The 25,844-nt window shown below is 43.1% G+C and overlaps 1 protein-coding gene across 1 annotated transcript in view; it reads right to left on the bottom strand.

Annotated features, from left to right (window-relative positions):
• Positions 1-25,844, bottom strand: part of dnah1 (dynein, axonemal, heavy chain 1) — a 697,254-nt gene that overhangs the window by 56,431 nt on the left and 614,979 nt on the right. Inside the window, exons 68-73 of the mRNA XM_068051405.1 lie at positions 19,760-19,918; positions 19,350-19,481; positions 17,761-17,931; positions 14,381-14,560; positions 11,999-12,175; positions 2,479-2,649 (exon numbers count right to left, since the gene is read on the bottom strand). Coding sequence (XP_067907506.1) covers positions 2,479-2,649; positions 11,999-12,175; positions 14,381-14,560; positions 17,761-17,931; positions 19,350-19,481; positions 19,760-19,918 — 990 coding nt within the window. The remainder of the gene's footprint in view (positions 1-2,478; positions 2,650-11,998; positions 12,176-14,380; positions 14,561-17,760; positions 17,932-19,349; positions 19,482-19,759; positions 19,919-25,844) is intronic.

Consider the following 25,844-nt stretch of genomic DNA (forward strand, 5'->3'; position numbering starts at 1 on the left):
TTCAATTTTGCTAATGACACAAAGAAAGGCAGTATTTTATTCAGTGTAGATGGAAGCATAAAATTACAGAGAGGGATCAATGGATTAAGTGACTGGACAAAGCTTTCATTAATGGATTTCAATGTAGGCAAATGTGGAGTCATCCACATTAGACCTAAAAAGGATAGAACAGTATACTTTCTCAATGGTGAAAAATCAGAAAGAGTGGAAGTCCAAAGAGATTTGAGGGTCAGGGTACATGGTTTATTAAAATGTCATAAACAGGTACAGAAAATAATCAAAAAGGCTAATAGAATGCTGGCTTTTATATCCAGAGGAACAGAATATAAGGGGGTATGAGTTATGTTTTAGCCAAACAAAGCCCTGGTTAGACCACACTTGGAGTATTGTGAGCAGGTTTAAAGTGAGCACACTTTAGAAGGATATATTGACCTGGGAGGGAATGCAGCACAGATTTACTAGAACTGGACTCCAAGGGTTAAGCTACGAGGGGAGATTAAACAAACTAGGGTTGTAGTCTCTGGAAATTAGAAGGTTAAGGGATGATTTGATCAAAATTTTCAAGATAATAAGGGAAATAAATAGGGTAGATTGGGAGAAACTTTTTCCACTGATTGGGGAGTCTAGAACTACAGGGCAGAGTCAAAAAATTAGATCAGTCAGGACTGAAATGAGGAAACCCTTCTTCACACAAGGGATGGTAATAGTTTGGAATTCTCTTCCACAAATGGCAATTGATGCGAGACCAATTGTTACTTTTAAAACTGAGATCGATAGATCTTTGTTAGCCAAAGGCATTAAGGGATATGAGGCAAAGACGGATATACAGGGATAGGTCGCAGATCAGCCATGATCTTATTGAATGGTGAGCAAGCTCGAGGGGTTAAAAGGCCTACTTCTTTTCCTATGTTCCTTCTGAAATAACCGGATGTGTGCACATGGCCTGGGAGTAGTCCAGCTGTATGCCATCAGGACAATAGCAAAACTTGTAATTTCTCATTTCAGTCATAAAAGCTCCTGAATATCAAGAGCAAGAAATTTTAAATGGCTCACTGATAATTGAGACTGAAAAGTACTGGAAGCAATAGGTTTCATGGGTGGGAAATCTTACCATTCCAATGAAATTCCCTACCTTGAAGTTAAAATACAAGGCACATATGGAAGAACTATATTTAGAGCATTTTGGGGAACAGCCTAAGCTTCCTGTGGAACAGGCCAGAGTGGTCACATCATGCTATAGGTCACAAGTGAAATAAATCAGTGTTGACAGCAGTTCTTTACCTGAAACATGTCTTTTACCCCTGCCTTCTCACAAATGTGTTAGCTCTTGCTTGGCTACTATGATGGGGACTTGTGGTCACCCAGTGCCTCAGCAAGAGGTAAACTCTCATTTTTGAACTTAAAGAGTCAGTTTTGATAGGCTATTCAACCACTAGGAGCACTGCAGCAAGCCCAATCCTATTCTTATCCACTGCCCACATATGTGGACTTTCCAGCATAAGTTACTGAATGGTGATCTGGGCAGCACTCCTGGGTGCTTTTCTTTCCACTGTTTAACAGGGGCACAGAGACCAATTGTTGTGGCCTGAGGTCAACCGTTGTGGTCTTGAGTTATATTGGCTAAATTACTGGGCAGCTGAGACCAGTTAACTCACCACAGATCAAGGTTCAAACCTGGGACTTTCTCATCTGTATGGCTCAGTACCACATCAGGCAGTGCATTTACTGAGTAAGCAATCAGTGGGGCCATGGAACACATTCTACCCGCAACATGTAAGCTGTTTAATTCACTGAAGAAAAATGTCAGTTTATAAGGTTTTTGGGGTGATGTCCAGAAAATTTATTAGTTATTCAGATCATCTTGACAGCTTGCTCTTGGCAAGATTAGCTGCTGATTCCTTACATGCGCCAAGGCATTGTCACTTTGATAACGAATAAATGAAAATAACTTCAGCCCCTTTCATGAAGCTTTTTGAAGGACAATCTACCTCTTGGAAATATGTGAAGGAGCAGTGAAGTTCTGCGTTGGTTCAAACGTTTGACTGCAAATAGTATTTGCCACAGACCCAAATACAAATCTAGATTTCTGCATATTGGGAATGGAATTCGCCTTTCTCGAGGGGTACTGAATTTAGGCCCATCTAAATTCAGACAAAACACAGCATTGTCCATAATTAAGCACTAAACTGGCAGACTTACTTAGAAAGGACACAACGATGACTGGTATGAGAAATGGGGACACTGACTGATGCAATGGGTAACATTTGACTGAAGATGGGGGCTAAGTGTAATGCTAAGAAGGCAATAAGCAGCTTCAACTTATCACTAATCTGTGCTACACTTGGCCAGAAATGCTTAATGTTGACACAGGGTGACAAAAGTAAAAATATTCAATTTCACATTACAATTCAACCAGATATTGTAAAGAGTCTAGTTCTAACACACTATGATCAGTAACAAGCATTAAATGACACAAACCTCTTCAACTCCTTTGCCCCCACTGGCTGATGTTTTAGGCTGAAGCAAGATGAGGCAGTTTAACAACGCAGAAGTTTCATTCTGGGCAAATGTGATATTTGCATTATCATGTAGTCCAAATATTTCGGGCGTGTCATTAAGTGGGAGAGACCTAATGTACTCCAGGTAGCCCTGTTGGAGAATTGAATCAGATACATGTTTAGAAACTGCACATTTATGTTTTTTGTACATGTAGTGTAAATACAAAATATATACATACAAAGCACCAACATCTGGTACCTAAGTTCTACTAATTAAAATATCACAAGTAATCTAAAGTCCTTTATTGGCTTGTCTTGTAGATGGGTGACTGATATTAAACTGAAGCACATAAAAAATCAGGAAACATAATTTTTATAATGACAAGTTACATTTAAATTTCAAGACTCAAACATAAGGAGGTCCACATAAAGAGTGTTAGCTTGGCTCAATGCCTCAGTGTAAGGCGGCTGTGAGTTCAGCCCACTCTTTAGTATAAGATCTTCTTATTCAATTAGATGTAAAATATATCATTCAAAGTACAGCAGGAGGTTCTCCCAGTGTCCTGGACTACATTCCTTTCTCAGCTAACACCATCAAAAAAACAGATTATCTGGTCATTCTTTTCAGTCGCTATTTGTGGGACCTTGCTGTGTGCAAATTGACGACCATATTTGCCGACATAACAACAGTCTAAAAAATAATCCATTGACTGTGAAGTGCTTTGGAACATCCTAAGGTGTGATAAGGTGTAAACCAACTGTTTTCCCATTCCACTGACCTATTTATGCCCTCTTTGAGTTTTTTTTACAGTCATTATCACTGTGCTAAATTTCTAATTTTTCTGTTGCAAGTTCTGATATCATGCTCCCTATACCACCTGCAAGTTCCTCTCCAAGCCACACACCACTCTGATTTGGGACTGTATTGCCGTTATTTCACTGTCGCTGTGCCAAAAACCTGGAACTCTCTCCCTAGCAGTACTGTGTGTGTACCTGCACCTGATGGACTGCAGCAGTTCAAGAAGGTGGCTCACCTCCACCTTCTCAAAGGCAATCAGGGATGGGCAAAAATACTGGCCTTGCCAGAGATGCCCACATCCCATGTAAGAATTTTAAAAATGCCCAAATGAGCGTCAGCTGTGGCTCATAGAAACATGGAAACATAGAAAATAGGAGCAGGAGTAGGCCAATGGGCCCTTTGGGCCTACTCCGCCATCCTAAAAAGATCATACCCTGTTCCCACTTTCTCCCCATATTCCTTGATCCCTTTGGCATTAAGAAATATATATATCTCCTTCTTGAATATATTTATTGACTTGCCTTCCACTGCCTTCTGCGGTAGGGAATTCCACAGGTTCACCGTCCTCTGAGTGAAGAAATTTCTCCTCATCTCAGTTCTAAATGGCATACCCTGTATCCTGAGACAGTGACCCCTGGTTCTGGACTCCCCAGCCATCGGGAACATCCTCCCTGCATCTAGCCTGTCTAGTCCTGTTAGAATTTTATAGGTTTCTATGATCCCTCTCATTCTTCTAAACTCTAGTGAATATAGGCCTAGATGACCCAATCTCTCCTCATACGTCAATCCTGCCATCCCAGGAATCAGCCTTCTTTGCACTCTCTCCAAGGCAAGAACATTCTTCGTCAGATAAGGAGACCAAAACTGCACACAATACTCCAGATGTGGTCTCACCAAGGCCCTGTATAACTGCAGTAAGACATCCTTGCTCCTGTACTCAAATCCTCTTGTAACGAAGGCCAACATACCATTCGCCTTCCTAATTGCTTGCTGCACCTGAATGCTTGCTTTCAGTGAGTGGTGTACAAGGACACCCAGGTCTCGTTGCACCTCCCTCTTTCCCAATCTATCACCATTCAGATAATAATCTGCCTTTCTGTTTTTACAACCAAACTGGATAACCTCACATTTATCCATGTTATAAAGCATCTGCCCACTCACCCAACTTGTCCAAATCACATTGGAGTCTCTTTGCATCCTCCTCACAGCTCACATTCCCCCCTAGCTTTGTGTCGTCTGCAAACTTGGAAATGTTACATTTAGTTCCCTCACCCAAGTCATTAATATATATTTTGAATATCTGGGGCCCAAGCACTGATCCCTGCAGTACCCCACTAGTCACTGCCTGCCACCTGGAAAAAGACTTGCTTATTCTTACTCTCTGTTTCCTGTCTGTCAACCAATTCTCAATCCATGCCAGTACATTACCCCTAATCCCATGTGCTTTAATTTTGCACACTAACCTCTTATGTGGGACCTGTTCAAAAGCCTTCTGAAAATCCAAATACACCACATCCACTGGTTCTCCCTTATCTATTCTACTTGGTAGGACTCATACCTCTCAGTCAGAAGGTTGTGGGTTCAAATCCTACACCAGAGACTACAGCACAAAAATATAGGCTGACACTACAGTGCAGTAGTGAGGAAGTGCTGCACTGTCAGAGGTGCCAAACCAAGGTCCTGTCTGCTTTCCGAGTTGGACATAAAAGATCCCATGACACTATTTTGAGAAGAGCAGGGGAGTTCTTCCTGGTGTCTTGGCCAATATTGATTCTTCAAATAACATCATCAAAAACAGATTATCTGGTCATTATCACATTGCTGTTTGTTGGGGGCTTGCTGGGCTGAATTTCGTGAGCCTATTTGGAGCGGGAATGGAGGTGTGGAGAATAACATCAATGTGTCTGCTCGGAAATCTGACGTCGTGACATTGGTTCCAAATTTAGTCATATGCAGGAAAGCACCAAGGTGGCACTGCCGCCCCAACACAATGGGAATGTCATTTAAATTGAAGAACAGTTACTTATAATACATTTGCTTGTAATTGAAAGCAATTCAATGGGGGCCTGGAAATAAGTGATCGACAGGCAGCCCTCATGTGCCTTTAGATCCCTGGCCGTTGAAAGCTGGCGGCACCAAGGCGAGGCCTCAATGCTGCGATGGGACGGCAGCCATGATCCGTACTGGATAGGGGAAGAAGTGGGAGCAGGGGCCATTGTTAGTCTGCACTGCTGTGCGTTCTGCATGCGTGAGCTTGGTCTTAGGTGGCAGTACTGGGTGGGCTTGGTCTCAAGTGGTCTGCATGGGTGACCATACCGCTGGATAAGAGGATCATGTGGCCATACTATCCGTTGAGAGGGTTGGCTATTAGCAAGGGTGGGCACTGAGGGCCATTTACGAGACAGCCGAGAGGTACAGTAAAGGCAAAGCTGCCAAGGCAACTTCATCTCTTCAAGGACAGTGCTCTGGAGGCCTACTGATCACCTGGTATGGGTCTCATAAACCCTGTTTTTGTGGACCCCTGTGGTGTGATGCAGCGCCTCCAATGGAGGGAGGGCCAGGAGGCAGCTGCGCCTGCCTGTGAAGCTCCACGACGAGAGTAGCAGTAGCCATCCATGCCAAGAAGGGCCCACCTTTGCCAGAAAGTGTACCGGACTCGAATCAGCTACCTCCAAATGTCTGAACAGCATCGTCAGCGAAGACTGTGACTCTCCGTGAAGACTGTCACCGACTTATGTGCCATGCTGCAGGATGAGTTGCGATCCATGGGATTCGGTTGTCATCCCTTTGCATGTGACCTTAAAGATCACCGTGGCACTTAACTTTTACATGTCTGGATCATTCTAAAGATCTAATGGGGACATGTGTGGTGTCTCCCAGGCAGCAGCCCACTGCTGTACCAATGCCCTGTTCAAGAGGGCTAGTGATTATGTACACTACCTGATTGACCCTGACAGTCAGGCTGAGAGGGCCATTGGATACGGGGCCATCGCTGGATTCTTCAGGTGCAAGGTCATCAAGGCTTCAATGGACCACCTACTGCCTCATCAACAGGAAGCGTTTTCATTCCATCAACGTTCAGTTGGTCTGCGACCACTGAAAGCGTTTCCTGCAAGTGTGTGCCCACTTCCCAGAATGCAGCCACAATGTTACACACTTTGACAGTCCCAGATGCCACAGCTTTTCCAACCCTCTGCTCACCTTCAGGGATGAATTCTCAGGGACAAGGGCTGCCCATTGGAGCCACTCACGTCTGTGAGGAGCCCTCACACTGCAGCAGAGGAGAGGTACAACACTTGCCACAGCTCCACCCGAGCAACCATTGAGCAGGCCATTGGGCTGCTGAAGATAAGATTCTGTTGCCTGGATCGATCCGGTGGAGCCCTGCAGTATGCCCCAGGGAGGATCTCGCATATCGTGGTGGTCTGCTGTGCTCTACACAATCTAGCACTGCAGAGGGGGGAGGGGGAGGCCTTGCATGAAGAGAACATGATTGATCGCCGCTCCTCAACCAACGAGGAGGACGCAGAGGAGGGTGATGAGGAAGCAGCACTGAATATTGAACCCATGGACTGGAGGCCGGGCACGTTGATCAATGGGCCAGGGAGGCAAGAGACAATTTCATACCTACCCTCTTCCAGCCTCTACGATGGCCTTTCAGAGTGAACTCAAGACTCACCTCAGTGCATTCAGTCTGTCGCCTCCTTTCTATTTGTGTTCCGTGCATAGCTCCCAGCTTAGCCACCTGCGGTGGCCCCACTATGGGGGAAGGGTGAAGTCAGCACCTCACAATTAAGGCATGAAAGAATAAGCATTTTCCACAATGAATGTTAACTTCAATAATGAAAAAACTTTTTAAGACAAAACAAATGGCAAATGTCAAACACCCATGAAACACCAAGTGTGTCTAGGTGTTTTTTTATACATTTGCAAGTGCTTCTACAAGGAGTATTCCCTGTGCTAACAGCTGGGCTGGAGGCAGGCTGCTGATCATGCTGCCCCTTGGCCTGTGATAACTTCGGAGGCTATCCTCCGGCTTCCTGAGGCTTGGAGGGCCCCGACTGCCCTTCCTGCACAGGTGCAGAACTCTCCTCAGACATTGTGGTACTAGAGCTGGGCTCACTGGTAGAGGGGCTGAGGAGCTGCTGTCCACACTCAGAATGCCCTGAGGGGAGACCCCAGCGGTGGCAGTCAGCCTCTCCTCCTCCCTTTCAAGGCTCACCTGAACTTCCCTGCTGACCAGTGAAGGATGAGGACCTGGAGAAGACTACATGTGCCTTGTCCTTCTCTCGCCTTGCCACTGCTGCGTTGAGCTCATGGCCAAGGCAATGGTGTGCAGGTCTGCACGCTTCTGTGGGATCGGCTCTCCAAGAGCGTCGCCAACCTCTCGATGCAGGAAGCCATGCACTCACATGCCTGAGACATGGCAGCACTCAGGGCATGGATGGACTCCTCCATCAAGCACTCATGGCTGTGCATGGTCTTTGGCACCTCCACCAGATGTTGCCTTACCTCTCTCTGCAACTCCAGCATGCCCTATGCTGTTGATGCCAGAGACTCTTCATCAGCTTGGGGCTCAGCATAGGCTTGACCACCCACAGTGCTCCGACTGTCAGAGGCCTCAGTTGTCTCAGCCATATCCAGGGCACATGTGCGGTGCTCTCACCTGCTGGTGACCCTGATTCTAAAGCTGAGCGGAAACCCACAAAGGCGAAAGTAACTGTGTTGCTGGAAGGTGCATGAGAGTCATATGCCAGTGCATCCTCTGACTGCTCCTCCTTCTCTTCAGAGGTTGACGGCTGTCCCCCTTCTACTGGAGACTCCTGAGGATACCAACCTGCGTGAGAGAACACAAACTTACGAATATATGAACATATGAATTAGAAGCAGGAGTAGGCCACACGGCCCCTCAAGCCTGCCCGCTGTTCAATAAGATCATGTCTGAACTGATTGTAACATCGACTCCACATTCCCGTCTACCCACAATAATTTTTCATCTTCTTGCTTAGCAAGCATCTATCTACCTCTGCCTTAAAAATATGCAAAGACTCTGCTTGTGTGGGTTAAGCTGTGCAGATCTCGTTATGCCAACCATGCGTGATGTGAATCTCCAGAAGTGTACTGTATGTCATTTGACTTCTTCACTCTCTTGCGTGGAGACTCCAGTCTCACCATGCACGATTGAGTGGCCACCCTGGGTCCCTGCTCACTCCAGTGTCTCTTTCTCGGCTATTGAGAGAGGCCAGATGTCTGAAATTCCTCTGCAAGGTCTTCCTGTTGTTATGGGTCCTCTTATCTTGCAAGTGGAAAGAGGGAGATAGTCATACTTCACAGAAAGATCAACATGACAGTTCTGCTAGTGAAAGCCCCCTGTCCCCTGCTGGGGTTTGCTATATAGCTCATCCTCACACCAGCTCTCAGGGAGTTAATGGGGATGAGTTGTGAAAGAAGGTGGCATGTGGCCGACATGCAGCCATGTGGTGAGGCCTAACCCCCTTTGCCAGTGCCTTTGTGGTGCCTCCCTCCCCATGTCCCGCTTCCTCCTGTGTTGCCACATGCAATCCCTAAAAGGGAGAGAAGTATGGAACAGGAGGTCATTGACCCTCTTGCGGCACTGGACCCATGTTTGGGGAGGGGGGGGTGGTGACCCCACGGCTACTGACCTCCTCTGCGATCTCCATCTAGGCTTGCTTGGTTGGGGTGAATAGGACTTTCTGCCTTTCCCTTGCAGCCTGGAGGAGTCCCTCGAGGGAGGCATCGCTAAACCCTGGGGCTACCCTGTTTCTTGCCTCTGCCATACTGTGCCATCATACTCCGGGGGCGGGGGCGGGGTGCAGTTGAGGTGGCGAAATCCAGGTCCAGGAGTTACTCCAAAAATGGCTTCAGCAGATACCATGAAACAACAAATGGGTATAAGTCAGCAATGCAAGCATGGCTGGCAGGCCTTTAAACAAGGTGTCAACAGGTGTTCCAGAGTCATCTGACACTGTATTCAGTGCCTCAAATCCCACCCTGTCATGTGATTGGCCGGGCCCCACGCCTCCATTATTATAATTGGCTGCCCGCTGCGTGGTTGTGTGACGCATGCATGATGAGCGGCGACAGCACCCATTTCCGGGTCCACTGCATGGACCCGTGACTGGTTCACTAAATTCAGTCCACTGTGTAAAAATTGGCTGTCATATTTCCGACATCACAACAGTGAGTATTTCATGAGTATTTCATAAGTATTTCATTGGCTGTAAAATGGTTTGGGACATCCTGAGGTCATGAAAACTGCTTTATAAATGCAAATCTTTCTTTAAAAAAAAAATCTATATATATATCAAGAACAATGATCTCAGGGGGCATCACTTGCAACCTTTCACCAATTCAAGCAACACCCACTAACCCTGAACCTGTTCGGCTTATCACGTAATTCTATCCGTGGTCCTAACTTTCCTCTTCTACTAAATGCATTAACTTTTGTAACAGTTTATTAAGCACTTTTTGAAAATCCCTATGAACTAAATCTATTACAATATCATTCTCTACCCAATCAATCACTTATTTAAAAAAAGAATTTTGCCAAGCATGTATTGCTTTTAACAAATCAATCCTGGTTTCACTTGATTATCCCATGTCCCTCTGAATACTTACTCATTTATTTTTGAATTATAGATGCTAGGAGTTTGCCCACAAGTGACTTTAGACAAATTGGTCTATAGTCACCGAGTTCATCCTTCTCTCCCTTCTTAAACAGAGCTGATGTATTTCAACCGTCCAGGCCACAACACAATCTAAGCTAAGAAGACTGAAAATTATGACAGGGACCTATGTCATCTCCTCTCAGACTTATTTCAACAGCCTCTGGTGAAAGCCATCAGAGCTCAATACCCTATCCACCTTGATTTTTGCTATTTTTATCAGAGCCAATTCTCTCTCTACAGTTAATTCTACTATGTGTTCCATATCCTCCTCTAGTGCAATAGGCCATCAATTTGTCAAAATTTAAGGTATATCCAAAATTCCATTATTTTTCTTGCAAGGGAAACAAAAGTACATAAAAACAGATTTTGCAGCAGTGATGGATTTGTAAATTTCAGAAGGGGGTTATGAAGTTTATTTTCTAGCAGGATCTGGGGTTTATTACAGAGAAAATTTTGACTGTGCCTTTTCTTTGTGTGTTTTCAGGCATTTTGAAGCCGACTATCATTATACCTATCAAACCATAAATAATACATTCTGGAAAGGCCTTTGGTCACTTAGATCTGACTCTGACACTTTTCGCTTCTTTACTTCTCATTCTTTGTTAAAAAACCTGCTCAAAACCCACCTCTTCACCTTGGTTAATCCTTCTAATTTCCCTTTTCCTGATTTTGCCTGTTATCTGTGCACTTTCTTTTAGTGCCTTATGACTTTTTTGTGTTACAGGTGCAGTTTTATTTTGAATTCCTGGCAATTTATGCAAGTACTATGACAAAATGCACAAATAAGGCTAGTTCACACCAGGAAATATTCTCCTTATCTAAATAAAACAGCTCCAATAAACCTAATGTTAGACTGCTGGACAAGCCCTAAAAGTTCTTTAGAGGAAAATGAAAAGTTTTAAATGCTGTACTTTAATAGCTTACTTGATAAGTGTAACTCCCTTGTGGACAACACTAATATACATTGCTGTATCTGTGATTCTTAGAAACTATTAGATCATCTTAAACTGTTTTCTACCTCATGTTTGTGTGCAACCAAAAGGGGGGAGACCCCATCAATAGGTCCAATCAATAGGTCTCTGACAGGCTCCAGTCTAACTTTACCAGTTATCTGATTGTTGACAGTGGCAATAGTTGATTTTTATTGTGAAAGACTAAAAGGCTGCCATAAGGATGAAAATACCAATGTCAGCTTAAAAAGCTGTTCAGTGGCATATATGAGAAAGTAAGACTTAACATTTATATTGTGCCATTTCGTGTTTTTCTAAAACACCTCAAAATCCTTCACATACTTTGAAGTGCAATGACGATTGTTACATCAGGAAACAGAGCAGCCATTTGCACACAGCAAGAACAACAAGCAATGAGATAAAGACCATTTTTTGGTTGTTCAAGACAGTGAAAAAACTCCCTGCTCTTCAAATAGTGGCATAAGATCTGCAATATTTACCTGAACAGGCACAGAAGCCTCCATTAAAAAGATCAAGGATAAATTTTTGTGAGGTACAGGTACCAGGGAATATGGAGCTAAGGCAGGTAAATGGAGTAGAAGTACAGATCAGTCATGATCTAATTGAGTGGTGGAGTAGGCCTGAGGGGATGAATGGCCTACTCCTGCTCCTATGTTTCTATTACTGAAAGGGTGGCACCTCGAAGTATCAGCCAAGATTATGCACTACATATCCTGGAGTGGAACTTGAACTCTTAGACGCAGAGGCAAAAGTGCAACCAACTGAGGCAACTTGGTACTTAAGGGATAGTTTAGCATGGAACCATGCCCTTCAGATGAGCAAATGGGAAATTTGGATACATACTATGTAAAGTGTTCCCATCACAATGGCAGAGAAGACTTCTGCAGAGTGCACAAAGTTGTAAAATCACCTCTAATTTGAATATGTCAATTTAGAACAAGAATCATGAATACGTTAACTTTACAAATCTGCTTAGAAACATTCATTACAAACAATGAAAGAATTGAATTAAAACAGTAGCTTAAAAAAATCTGCACTTGCTTCAAGCTCAGTGTCAGTATTGATCTGCTTGTAGATTCCAGACTCTGAGTACAGGTAACCTTCTTCTAGGATATCTGGATTATAAAAGTCCGCCAAAATGTTCATTATACACCGTCTGTCCCAATCATCCGTCACACGACCTCCGTAATTAATCTCCCCAGCTGTATACTTCAGCACCTGTGAAGTCAGGGCAGAAGGCCATTAGACATATTGTAAAAGCTCAAAGTACTTTGGTCATAACAGTTTAGTATCAAATTCACAGTATCCTGGCAGGCTGCTCATTCTCCTTACTAAAGTAATAACTTTCATGTTTTAAACCCATGAAGGTTTGATGGTGAGCATCAAGAAATCAGAACAGCAATCTCAATTCACTGCCTTTGCTGCTGGTGATCAAAATGTCAGCTTGTGGACTTGTCTGGCTTTCTTTTGCATTTACTGGGTCACTTCCTGTACTGATTTTGTACGTACTAGGCACTGAGGCTGTCCAGAGCAGATAGGCAATCAGTTGAAGGGTTGATTCCCCAGCAAGTGTCTTGCTGTCCTGCACAACATCTAGGAAGTGCCAGTCATGAAAATGCTGCCCAGTTTATAGGGTGGAAAACTATCCACCTGCAGCACTCTCTGGACAAACATTTGTTGACTCCCATGAGCAATATTCTCACTGAGCTGCACAGCATCCTGAAAGTATTTGCACTTAAGTCATGCCCTATAAAGCACTGCATATGTGTGGAGGCGCAACAAAAAAAATTAGAGGGGCTATTTCCCATGAGCCCAACTATTTGGATTCCTTGTCTATGGAATCATGGTACTGGTGCTGGACTGGAGTTTTACCCAGGTGGAAGATACTGGGCTGGAATTTATAAGCTCGCAGATGGCAGATATTAAATGTGGAGGGGGCAGGCTGTGCGTCCCCGGCAACAGTGTCAGGTACTGACGCCATTTTTAAAGGGCTTCGAGCACTTACATTTCATTTGAATTTTTAAAGAAATAGAGAGTTAGAACTTACTCAACAAAATTAAATAAATTTTCCTAGCCCTTCTCCCCTGCAAAATAATTACCTTGTGCACCTGATCTTGCCCCACCAAAGTTCACAACCTTTTATCTTTAACCCTTCCCACCATCCCCTACACCAACTTAGTTTGACCCAGCTCTCCTCCATCCCGGCACTGAAATACTTAACTGCTCCCCCCTCCCCAACAGAGTTATGCCTCGGATTTCAGGACGGAGATCTGAAGGCGTGGGAGTGCTGGCCACCGGCACGAATATGGCACTGGGACCGACTGAGGGCACAGCTAAGTATTTAATTTATTACTTTTAATAAATTTACATTTTGAAATTTTGATGCCGCTGCTGAGTGAGGGTTGGGGTGGGGGGGGGGTGGTGGTGGTGGTGGGGTGGTGCCATGAGGCCTTACTGCTGCCGGCAATATTGGGACAGGCCTTCCCAGCATCAAGATCCATGGTGGGCCTCTCCTGGAGGCATTTTCCGCCCAACCTTGCCACAACCCCTGACATCAGGGTTTTGGGGGGGCGTTGGTGGTGGCTGTAAAATCCAGCCCACTATTGATCAATGATATGTGACCAAATACTGGAGGTCCACACAATGGCTCAGCAAATTCATGTTAGGGGTTGTCAACCCTCCAGGAGTGTCCTGGAGTCTCCAGAAATTGAAGATTGATCTCCAGGGCACAGCTGTGAGTAATTCAGAAGAAAAATCATCAGGACTTTAAGAAAACTGTGGTGCTTTTTTAAAATTTCCTTTGAACACTTTCACTTATTATTTAGAAAAAGCATTGGAGATGGAAAAAAGGGCTGTTCAACTAAAGTTGTGTATCCTTCAATAGGGTAAGTGGAGTCTGTTCACTTCAGGCTCTGAAGTCTGGATGGTGGTGGAGGTGGTGGGGGCAGTGAGGTTTACCTCCTGTTTCTCTTGGAATCAAAATCACAACTGATACTGGGTCTGATTCCAAGAAGGTCAGAGAATAGGCCGAAGGCTCACTTGGAACACCTAGGACAAAAGGAATAAGAAAACAATGCAGAAATAACAAGACCTTTCTTCTTTGCTGAGAAACTTACTCTTGGAAAGAGAATGATTTGTGCTGGTTGGTGTGGGAGTGGCCTCTCAGCTAAACAAATCACTAATACTAAGGCAAAGGCATATCACTGGGGGCAGGGAAGAACAATCCAAGATCTGAAAGCATCCCAAACACCCAAAATACCAGGCACAAATCTTCGATGGAGGGTGTGCTGGCAATTATTCTGAGCAGATCAGTTCTAAAATCTAGAAAGTATGTATTCTTCCATCCTACCCACTTTGGCTCCCTGCCACCCTAATAAATATAACTAAGTAATTTGCAGTTACAATTACAAAATTCCACCACACCTTGAAGGGCAGTTCAGTATACTCTTCCAGGAACATATTTAGCTGGCTGATGCAGATTCGTAAGTCCCCATCTGTGAATTCATACGGAATATTGAAACCAAGTGGCCCAAACTTCCTACGTTCTATGGTGATTCCATGGAACAGACATAAGGATAGCAGGAGAGACTTAAAATTTGAAATCTGAAATGAAGGAAAAAAATGTTAAGTCCAATAGTAATGACAAAGTGAGTTGATTCCTCACAAGCATCTGCAGCAAATCTGCAGTTTCCTACTTCGCAGCTGAGAGCAAAGGCTTTCTGCTTCTTGCTATGTTGTACTGTACTTAACGGGTGTAAAGAAATACAGGAGAGGTACTCAATTAACTGGCGAGTTAAGTTCCAGTGCACCTGGAGAAGAGCTGGGAGGGGGATGATCCAGTTGTCGTGGTCTGTGTAGGAACCAAACACATAAGTAGATCTAAGAATGAGGCTCTGCAGAGGGAGTTTGAGGAGCTAGGTTGTAAATTAATAAGCAGAACCTCAAGGGTAATAATCTCTGGATTACTACCTGAGCCAAGCACGAATTGGCATAGTGTCAAGCAGATCAGACAGTTAAATGTGTGGCTCAAAGAGTGGTGTGGGAGGAAGAAGCTTCTGTTCATGTTGCAATGACACCATCCATTAGGATGGTCTCCACTTAAACTGGGCTGGGACCAGTGTCCTGGTGAATTGAGTAACTAGGGCTGCAGGTAGGGCTTTAAACTAAAAAGGGGATAGGGGAGGGGTCAGGCGAGGGGAAATTTAGAAATCCAAAGAGAAACTTCAAAGTAATAGAGCAATGTTGCAATTTGGATGAAGTAGGGTGTGGCAAGAAGGGACAGAGAGTTTAACAGTAATAGCGCATTAGCAAATTTGGTCCAAGCAGGGACTAATAGTTAATAAAAAAAGAAAATTAAATGCTCTTTATCTGAATGCACAAAGCATTTATAACAAGATAGATGAACTAGTAGCAGAAATAGAGATAAATGGGTTTGATCTAATACAGCTTAAACTGCAGGGGTGATCACATCCAGAAATGTGCTATCCACATGGCCTCGTGGAAGCATTGATTTTTGATTTAGAGATACAGCACTGAAACAGGCCCTTCGGCCCACCGAGTCTGTGCCGACCATTAACCACCCATTTATACTAATCCTACACTAATCCCATATCCCTACCACATCCTCACCTGTCCCTATATTCCCCTACCACCTACCTATACGAGGGGCAATTTATAATGGCCAATTTACCTATCAACCTGCAAGTCTTTTGGCTGTGGGAGGAAACCGGAGCACCCGGAGGAAACTCACGCAGACACAGGGAGAACTTGCAAACTCCACACAGGCAGTACCCAGAATTGAACCCGGGTCGCTGGAGCTGTGAGGCTGCGGTGCTAACCACTGCGCCACTGTGCCATTGTAGTGAAGCCAGCTGCTGCTCAACTTCCGAAATCCGGAAAGAAAGGGAAATCATGTCTGACTAATCTATTAGATTTTTGAGGATGTAGAGGGTAGATAAAGAGGAACCAGTGGATGTAGTATATTTGGATTTTCAAAAAGCATTCGACAAGCTGCCACATAAAAGGTTATTCCACAAGATAAGAGCTCATGGGGTTGGGAGTAATATATTAGCACGGATAGGGAATTGGTTAATGGACAGATGCAGAGTGTAGGGATAAACAGAGCATTTTCAAGTTGGCAAGCTGTAATTAATGGGGTGCCATAAGGATCAATGCTTGCATCTCAGCTATATCAATGACTTAAGACAAAGAGACCAAGAGTAATGTATCCAAGTTTGCTGATGATACAGAGCTGTGAGGAGGACACAAAGAGGCTGCAAAACGATATAGACAGGTTAATCATGTGGGCAATAAGGTGGCAGATGAAGTGTAATGTGGGGAATTGTGAGGTTATTCACTTGGCTAGGAAGAATAGAGAAGCAGATTTTTTTTAAATGGTGAGAAACTTTTCAATGTTGCTTTTCAGAGAGATTTGGGTGTCCTTGTACAGCAAGCACAGAAAGTTAGCATTCAGGTACAGCAACCAATTAGGAAGTTAAGTGGCACGTTGACCTTTATTGCAAGGGGTTGGAGTATAAGAGTAAGAAAATCTACTACGATTGCACAGGACTTTGATGAGACCACACCTGGAGTACTCTGCGCAGTTTTGGCTTCTGTATCTAAGGAAGGACATACTTACCTTGGAGGCAGTAAAACAAAGGTTTACTTGATTGATTCATGGGATAAGAGAGTTGTCCTATGCTAAGAGGTTGAGTTTTATTGGCCTCTCTGGAGTTTAGAAGAATGAGAGGTGATCTTATTGAAAATTATAAAGATTCTGAGGGAGCTTGACTGTGTATATGCTGAGAAGTTGTTTCCCCTGATAGAGTGTCTAGAACTAAACATAGAAAATAGGAGCAGGAGTAGGCCATTCGGCCCTTCGAGCCTGCACCGCCATTCAATACAATCATGGCTAATCGTCCAAACTCAGTACCCTGTTCCCGCTTTCTCCCCATATTCCTTGATTCCTTTAGCCCCAAGAACTAGGGGGCACAGTCTCAGGATAAGGGGTCGATCATTTAAGATTGAGATGAGGAGAAACTTCTTCACTCAGAAGGTTGTAAATCTTTAGAATTCTCTACCCCAGAGTGTTGTGGATGCTCAGTTGAGTATATTCAAGGCTGAGATAGATAGATTTTTGGACTCCAGGGGAATCAAGGGATATGGAGATCCGACGGGAAAGTGGAATTGAGGTTAAAGATCAACCATGATCTTACTAAATGGAGGAACAGGCTTGAGGGACCATATGGCCTACTCATGCTCCTATTTCTGATGTTCTTCTGTACTATTTCTTCTGGAGCTGAGAAGGCTATGAGAAAATTTAATAGAGGTTTTTTAAGATTATGACGGATTTTGATAGAATTTTGATTGAAAAGGACTATTTCCTCTAGTTTGGAAGTTAGTAATGTGTGGTTATAAATTTAAAATTGTAATTCAGAGGGTTAGGAGAAATTTCTTTATACAAAGAGTTGTAAGAGCCTGGAAAGCTTTAGCCCAATGAATAATTGAGGGAGAGACCATTACATCTTTTAAGGGAAGAGTAGCTAAACGTTTAAAGCAGAGAAAGAGGCAGCGCTATGGGTTGGAGATACAGCATTGGAATTAGTTTTGGATTGCTCGAGCAAAGAACTGGTAAAGAAACAATGGGCTGACTAGCCTCCTTCCATGCTCTAAACCTCAATGGAAGGTTTGAAGTGCCTTGCTGTTCGCATCACCAACAAGATCTAGGAAACTCATTATTGTGAGTATCCTATACATACAACCCATATACTTTATATGTGTCAAAATTTCAATTATAACATTACCTTAGAACAAGAGTTCAGGAAGTCATCAGTGAGGTTCATGTAGGTTTTCATTAAATTTGCTTTTATTCCCCTTGGTGGTTCAATCGTCATCTTAGAGCCATTTTGAAGGATTGAAACTGGAAACTTATTGCTTGGTAAACTAGTTAGCCAAATCCTGAAATCTCTATGAACCTGGGTGTTTAAAAAAGATAACTTGTCGATTAAACCTGAAGCAATTTCAAAAATCAAATCAGCAAAGCAGCATAAGTGGCATCTCGCTTGGTATCTCAACATGCAATGGCTATCCAGCGATGGAACATAGGTTTGATTTTTCCATGTCACTAAGTTTCCAACTTCAGACATATATGAGCAGCAATTACAATAGTGACTACACTTCAATAGTACTCCATTGGCTGGAAAGCGCTTTGGGACTTTGAGGTTGTAAAAAGTAGTATATAAATGCAAGTTCTTTCTTTTATATAACTGAATGAAGGTTACGTGCCACCCAAAACAGAAAGTAAGAAAAAAAATCAGAGGGAGATATTTCCCATAACAGTTGACATGTGTTCAGGCAGCTGATTCAGAACAGCACTGGTGGAAGCCTGTTTACAGTTATCCCACCCTTTCAGCAACAGCATATGTTCTGAATTACATCAAGTGACCACAGTTCAAAAGTACTTGTCTGATACAGTTTGGGGCATCTTCAGGTTATGAAAAGGGCTATATAAATGCAAGTCTTTGTATGTTCAATGAACCAGATAATCTGGAAAGTAAAACACACCCATTTCCTTCACTGATCTGCTGTACCACGATGTGAGAAAATGGAAGCATTTTTGATGGATTATTTATTTTTTATTTTATTGCTGTTAAGAGCACACAGAGGATTAAAATTGGTTACTGCTAACTGTTTCTGCAAGCTGCAGAGAATACCCAATATAATAAAAGCAAAATACTGCGGATGCTAGAAATCTGAAACAAAAACAAGAAATGCTGGAAATACTCAGCAGGTCTGGCAGCATCTGTGGAAAGGGAAGCAGAGTTAACGTTTTGGGTCAGTGACCCTTCTTCAGAACTCAATACCCAATGCTGTCTGATAGAACAGAGACCATTTCATAGGGATTAATATCGATCAGTTGATTGTTATTGCTGTATAGAAAATGGCTTAATATGCTAATGTACATTAATATTTACCTAAATACTGGACAGGTAAAGGCACACGTTGGTTAATAGAGGACAACAGGTCCATTTATATGGATTGACAGTGTTGCTTACCCCAAGAAACTCGACTGTAAACTCAACCCATTTTACCCTTTGAGGGAAAGATGTGCAAAGTTTCTCCTAGGTTCATCCCAGAGGTAGATCGACCAAAGCTGTCGAATTTGTATCTACAGTATTCATCCTTGATCAGTTGCATTTACTAAGATGGCATTTTCATGGTTTCAGCTGTTTAGAAACCATTGTGTTTCCACACATTCCATTATCTCTATCTGTACTTATCTCATAATCCTCAATCTTGTTTGTAACCAGATATTCATCTAATTCTATTTAAAAGGGTCAACTGATACAACATTAACTGTTTACCTCCCATCATATGAAGACAGAAAAATCACCTTGTCGGGATCCACTGTCTCAATAAGTCTCTCCAAAGAAGGCATCCAGCTAGGGGCAAGATGGCAATTTTGAAAAAACACCCACTTCCCACGCTCCATAGAATTATGCATCATGGCTTCTGCCCTCGGCCCCTGTAAATAAAAAGAATTGTGTTAACACTGCTGATAGAAAAAACTTCTTACAGAGTCACATCTTTTTTTGATTTAATTTCTGGATTTTTGATGTGGCAATCATAAACAATTCTTGTTAGTTTTATGCTGATTCGGAAGGAAAATCAATGCATGAAACTGAACCACCATGATTATTGTGTTATTATGTTACTCCTGCATGTCTAATGGTGATACAGCAACAACCCTCTCAAAACATTAAGGCTGCTTCGTCGGTGCTTTTTGGGAATGTTATTCCTTACCTGTCCCTGTCCTAGTGAGATAGCGCTCATTTTTTTTGAAAACTTCATCTCTTCTGCAAATTTATATAGGTCAGCTGCAGGATCTGTGCCTGGGGACAGCACAAATATCAGTGGAATGGTAGGAGCCGAGTCTTTAAAAACTGTGGACAGATCGGAGGCCTGAAAGAAATAACAAAACTTTAAAAATACCACATTCCAAGAAATACTGTAACACAAATCAGCTGATCAAGTTGGAATTTTTTTATGCGCCATGGGATGTGGGCATCGCTAGCAAGGCCAGCATTTATTGCCTATCCCTAATTGCCCTTGATAAGGTGGTGGTGAGCTACCTTCTTGAACCACTGCAGCCCATGTGGTGAAGATACTCCAACGGTGCTATGAAGGGGTTGCCAGGATTTAGACACAGCGATGACAGAAGAACGGTGATATATTTCCAAGTGATATATTTCAGGATGGTCTGTGGCTTGGAGGGGAACTTGCAGATGGTGGTGTTCCCATATGCCTGCTGCCCTTGTCCTTCTAGGTGGTAGAGGTCATGGGTTTGGAAGGTGCTGTCGAAGAAACCTTGGTGAATTGCTGTAGTGCATCTTGTAGATGGTACACACTGCTGCCAGTGTGCCAGTGATTGGGGGAGTGAATGTTTAAGGTGGTGGTTGGGTTGCTGATCACGCAGACTACTTTGTCCTGGATGGTGTCGAGCTTCTTGAATGTTGTTGGAGTGCCACTCATCCAGGGGCAGCAGAACACAAGGATTTTAAGGCAAGTATATAGGATAATTATCTTATATCCTATATTTGTGTGTTCAGCATTTTTAGCATTTGATCAATTCGTTCAAGAATCGGACAGCCTGGAAGGAAGGGAGTGCGAGCGTCAGGGAGAAGGAAAAAAACACCTAGAGTGTCATCAGCACAACGGATGGAGCTGATTGGTGAGTAGCTGGTAAGTTTTTTTTTTAGATCAGGTCAAGGACAGTTATAAGTAAGTTTAGATCAGGGTGTCCAACATTTTTGCATGGGGGGGGGGCACATTACAATTTTTGTCCTACATAGGGGGCCGGTGAGAAAATTTCGGAGACAAAGGCATTAAAAATTTATCTTACTGTCTCCCTCTCTCTGTCTCTCTCTCTTCCTCCCTCATCCTGTCTCTCCCTCTCTTCCCACCCCCCACCTTAGTCTTCTAAACTCCAGCGGACACAAGCCTAGCCTGTCCAACCTTTCCTCATAAGACAACCTGCCCATTCCAGGTATTAGTCTGGTAAACCTTACACACCAGATGTGGTCTCACCAATGCCCTGTATAACTGAAGCATAACCTCCCTAATTTTGTATTCAATTTCCCTCACAATAAATGATAACATTCTATAAACTTTCCTAATTACTTGCTGTACCTGCATTCTAACCTTTTGCGATTCATTCACTAGGACACCCAGTTCAAAGCACTGCAATCTCTCACCATTTAGATAATATGCTTCTTTTTTATTTTTCCTGCCAAAATGGACAATTTCACATTTTCCCACATTATACTCAAGTTGCCAGATCTTTGCCCACTCATGAAACCAATCTATATCCCTTTGTAGACTCCTTATGTGCTCTTCATAACTTATTTTCCTACCTATTGTTGTGTCATGAGCAAATTTAGCAACCATAACTTCGGTCCCTTCATCCAAGTCATTTATATAAATTGTAAAAATTTGAGGCCCAACACTGATCTCTGTGGCACACCACTCATTCCATCTTACCAGCCAGAAAATGACCCATTTATGCCTACTCTCTGTTTCCTATTAGCTAGCTAATCTTCTATTCATGCCAAAATGTTACCCCCTACACCATGAGCTTTTATTTTCCGCAATAACCTTTGATGTGGCACCTTATCAAACGCCTTCTGGAAATCTAAGTACAGTATATCCACCGGTTCCCCTTTATGCACAGCACGTTACTTCTTCAAAGAACTCCAATTTACCTTTCACAAAACCATGTTGACTTTACCTGATTACCTTGAATTTTTCTAAATGCCCTGCTATAACATCTTTAATAATGGCTTCTAACATTTTCCCTATGACAGATGTTAAGCTAACTGGCCTATTGTTTCCTGCTTTCTGTCTCCGTCCCTTTTTGAATAAAGGAGTTACATTGGCTATTTTCCAATCTATTGGAACCTTCCCTGACTCTAGGGAATTTTGGAAAATCAAAACCATGCATCAACTATCTCACTAGCCACTTTTTTTAAGACGCTCGGATGAAGTCCATCAAGCCCGCAGTTCCAACAATTTTCTTAGTATCACTTCCCTGTTTTCTCATACTCTAATTTTTCCCTCCTTATTAATCTTTTAGTTGTTCTTTGCTGCTTTTTATATTCTGTCCAATCTTCTGACTGGAATGTATCGATTCTGTGTATTCTGAAATATCCCCTTAAATGTCTGCCACATATATCTTTTGACCTATTCCTTAACCTACTTTGCCAGTTTACTTTTGCTAGCTCTGCTTTCATGCTCTCAGAATTGCCCTTATTTAAGTTTAAAATACTAGTCTTAGACCCACTCTTCTCTCCCTCAACCCGAGTGTAAAATTCCATCATATTATGATTGCTGCTGCCTAAGGGCACCTTCACTATGAGGTTATGAATTAATCCTATCTCATGCACAATACCCAGTCTAGCATAGCCTGCTCTCTGGATGGCTCCAGAATGTGCTGTTCTAAGAAACTATCACAAAAACATTCTATTAACTCCTCTAGGCTACCTTTGCCCATCTGATTTTTTCAATCTATATATAGACTAAAATCCCCCATGATTATCGCCATACCTTTCTGACAAGCACCCATTATTTCTTCCTTTATACCCTGTCCTACCATGTGGTTACTGTTAGAGGGCCTGTACACCACTCCCACAAGTGACTTCTTGCCTTTATCATTTCTCATCTTGACCCAAAACACTTCTACATCCTGATTTCCTGAACTTAGGTCATCCCTCTCTATTGTGCTAATACCATCATTAATTAACAGAGCCACCCCTCCACCTTTTCCTAGCTTCCTGTCCTTTCTAAATGTCATGTACCCTTCAATATTCAGGTCCCAATCTCTGTCATGCTGCAGCCACGTCTCTGAAATGGCTTTCAGATCATACTTTGATAATTTGAAGGCTATAGCAGGGAACTAGGAGTCAGCTTAAAATTAGGGGCTAGGATGGCAGAGATCATTGAACAATTGGCTTCTCACTTGAAGCCTGAGAAAGAAAAGGATGTTTCTGCTAGTGTCCAAATAGAACGAGCCAAAATTGAATTTAAAAAGGTTGAAATTGGAAAGAGAAGAAAAAGAAAGAAAAAGAGAAATGTGAAATTTTGACTTAGAATTAGAAAGAGAAAGAGAAATGCAAAAACTTGAATTCGAAAGAGAAGGAGAAAGCGAGAATTTAGAATTGGCAAAGGAAAAGCTCAAAGTCCATGAATGTGCATTGGGATGAAAGCTGAGGATGACCCAGAGCAGACTCCTTCATTTTTGATTTGGCAAAGAATATTTGCTTGGCACCTAAATTTAGTGTGGAGGGAGTAGAAATGTACTTTGTGTCCTTTGAGAAAATTGCCGCAAATCTGAATTGACCTGAATAATCTTGGACAATGCTCCTACAGAGTGTTTTCATAGGGAAAGCTTTGGAGATGTATTCATCTCTTTCAGAAAAGCACTCATGAGACTATGACTAAGTAAAGACTGCAGTTTTCAATGCCTATGAGTTGGTACCAGAGGCCTATAAACCAAGATTCAGAAATTTAAAAAGGAAACAGAGCCAGACATATGTGAATTTGTGAGAGAGAAGGAAATCGTGTTTGATAGGTGGTATAGATTGACGAAGGTTGCACAAGACTTTGAGAGACTTAGGGAATTGATTCTGATGGAAGAATTCAAGAATAGTGTCCCTTTAGGAATAAGGTCCCAACTAGAAGAACATAAAGTTCGTCAAAAGGAAGCGGCAGTAGTGGCAGATGATTATGAATTGATTCACAAGTACAGTAATCACAGGACACAATTTGGAAACTTGCTGAGAAATTGAAGAGATAGGAAGTTTGATAATGAGAAGAAATCTGGTTCTATTGAGAAAGGTGGCAAAGGTAAAGACACAGACACGACTCAGGTTAGTAAAAGAGAACATCCGGTGGACAAGTTTGGTTCGAGGGGCCCGACATGTTATTTTTGTCATAAAAAATGACATGTGAAGGCTAAGTGTTGGAAGTGGAAAAACAAGCCCATCGCATTTGTATGGTCAAATGGAGTCCCCCCAGCGAGTAATGTTTACAACAAGCAGGTAGTTTCTCCAATGTTCACTGATAGAATGAATCAGGTTGCAGAAAACTATATAAGTTTGATGTCTGAGAGTGAAGTATCCTCACTTTTGTCTGGTGAGGCAGGCAAATCAATTGTTACCCTTAGAGATACAGGCGCGGCACAGTCACTGATGTTGGCAGGTGACATGAATTTCCCTCCTGGTGGTTTGCTGAATGCAAAGGTGTTAATTCAGGGTATTGATGGAAATTATTTACCTGTTCCCTTATATAGGGTTGATTTAAAATGTGACTTAGTCACTGGTTCTGTTACAGTTGGTGTCGTCCCTAGTTTGCCCAATGAAGGAGTGGATTTTTTGCTAGGAAATGACTTGGTTGGGAATAAGTTACAGGCGTTTCCAGTAGTTTTGGGGAAGCCAGTGGAGGCTGCGGAAACTGAGGTTTTGCAGGAAGAACTTCCTGAACTATTCCTGGATAGTGTTGTGACTAAGCCCCAGGCTCATAGGGTTAAACAAGATGAGATAGATTCAGTTGTTCTGGAGGGAAATTCAGATGTTTGGTTGGCTGAAAACCTTTTCAAGGATTCGGATGGGGATGTTGGTTTTAAAGGCTCCAAGGCTAACAGTGGTGAATTGTTTAGCAAATCTTCCTTGGCTGAGGCAAAACAGGCCCGCCCTGATTTGAGGAGCTTGTCTCAGATTATGTGTTCAGAGGCAGAGGCTGAAAATGTCCCTAAGTGTTAAGATGTTAAGAATGACATTTTGTTGAGGAAGTGGAGACTTCCCGAGTGGCCCGCTGATGAGGATTGGGCAATAGTCCATCAAAAGCTTTGCAGTCCTGCCACATCCAGTCATGAATGGTGGGGGACAATTAAACAACTAACAGGAGGAGGCGGCTCCACAAATATCCCCATCCTCAATGATGGGGGAGCCCAGCACATCAGTGCAAAAGATAAGGCTGAAGCATTTGCAACAATCTTCAGCCAGAAGTGCCGAGTGGATGATCCATCTCAGCCTCCTCCTGATGACACCAGCATCACAGATGCCAGTCTTAAGCCAATTCGATTCACTCCAAGTGATATCAAGAAACAACTAAAGGCACTGGATACTGGGTTCCACCAGGACCACTCAGCTCCTGGCCTCATTACAGCCTTGGTTCAAACATGGACAAAAGAGCTGAACTCAAGAGGTGAGGTGAGAGTGACTGCCCTTGACATCAAGGCAGCATTTGACTGAGTATGGCATCAAGGTGCCCTAGCAAAACTGGAGTCAACGGGAATCAGGGGGAAAACTCTCCACTGGTTGGAATCATACCTAGTGCAAAGGAAGATGGTTGTGGTTGTTGGCAGTCAATCATTTCAGCTCCAGGACATCACTGTAGGTGTTCCCCAAGGTGGTGTTCTAGGCCCAACCATCTTCAGCTGCTTCATTAATGACCTTCCTTCAATCATAAGGGCAGAAGTGGGAATATTCGCTGATGATTGCACAACATTCAGCACCATTTGGGACTCCTCAGATGCTGAAGCAGTTCATGTAGAAATGCAGCAAGACATGGACAATATCCAGGCTTGGGTTGATAAGTGGCAAGTAACATTCGTGCCACACAAGTGCCAGGCAATGACTATCTCAAACAAGAGAGAATCTAACCATCTCCTCTTGACATTCAATGGCATTACGATCGCTGATTCCCCCACTATCAACATCCTGGGGATTCCCATTGACCAGAAACTGAACTGGAGTAGCCATATAAATACCATGGCCACAAGAGCACATCAGAGGCTAGGAATCCTGTGGCGGGTAACTCACCTCGTGACTCC

The sequence above is a fragment of the Heterodontus francisci genome, chromosome 19 (assembly GCF_036365525.1).
Source record: "Heterodontus francisci isolate sHetFra1 chromosome 19, sHetFra1.hap1, whole genome shotgun sequence".
In the NCBI taxonomy this organism is placed as follows: Eukaryota; Metazoa; Chordata; class Chondrichthyes; order Heterodontiformes; family Heterodontidae; genus Heterodontus; species Heterodontus francisci.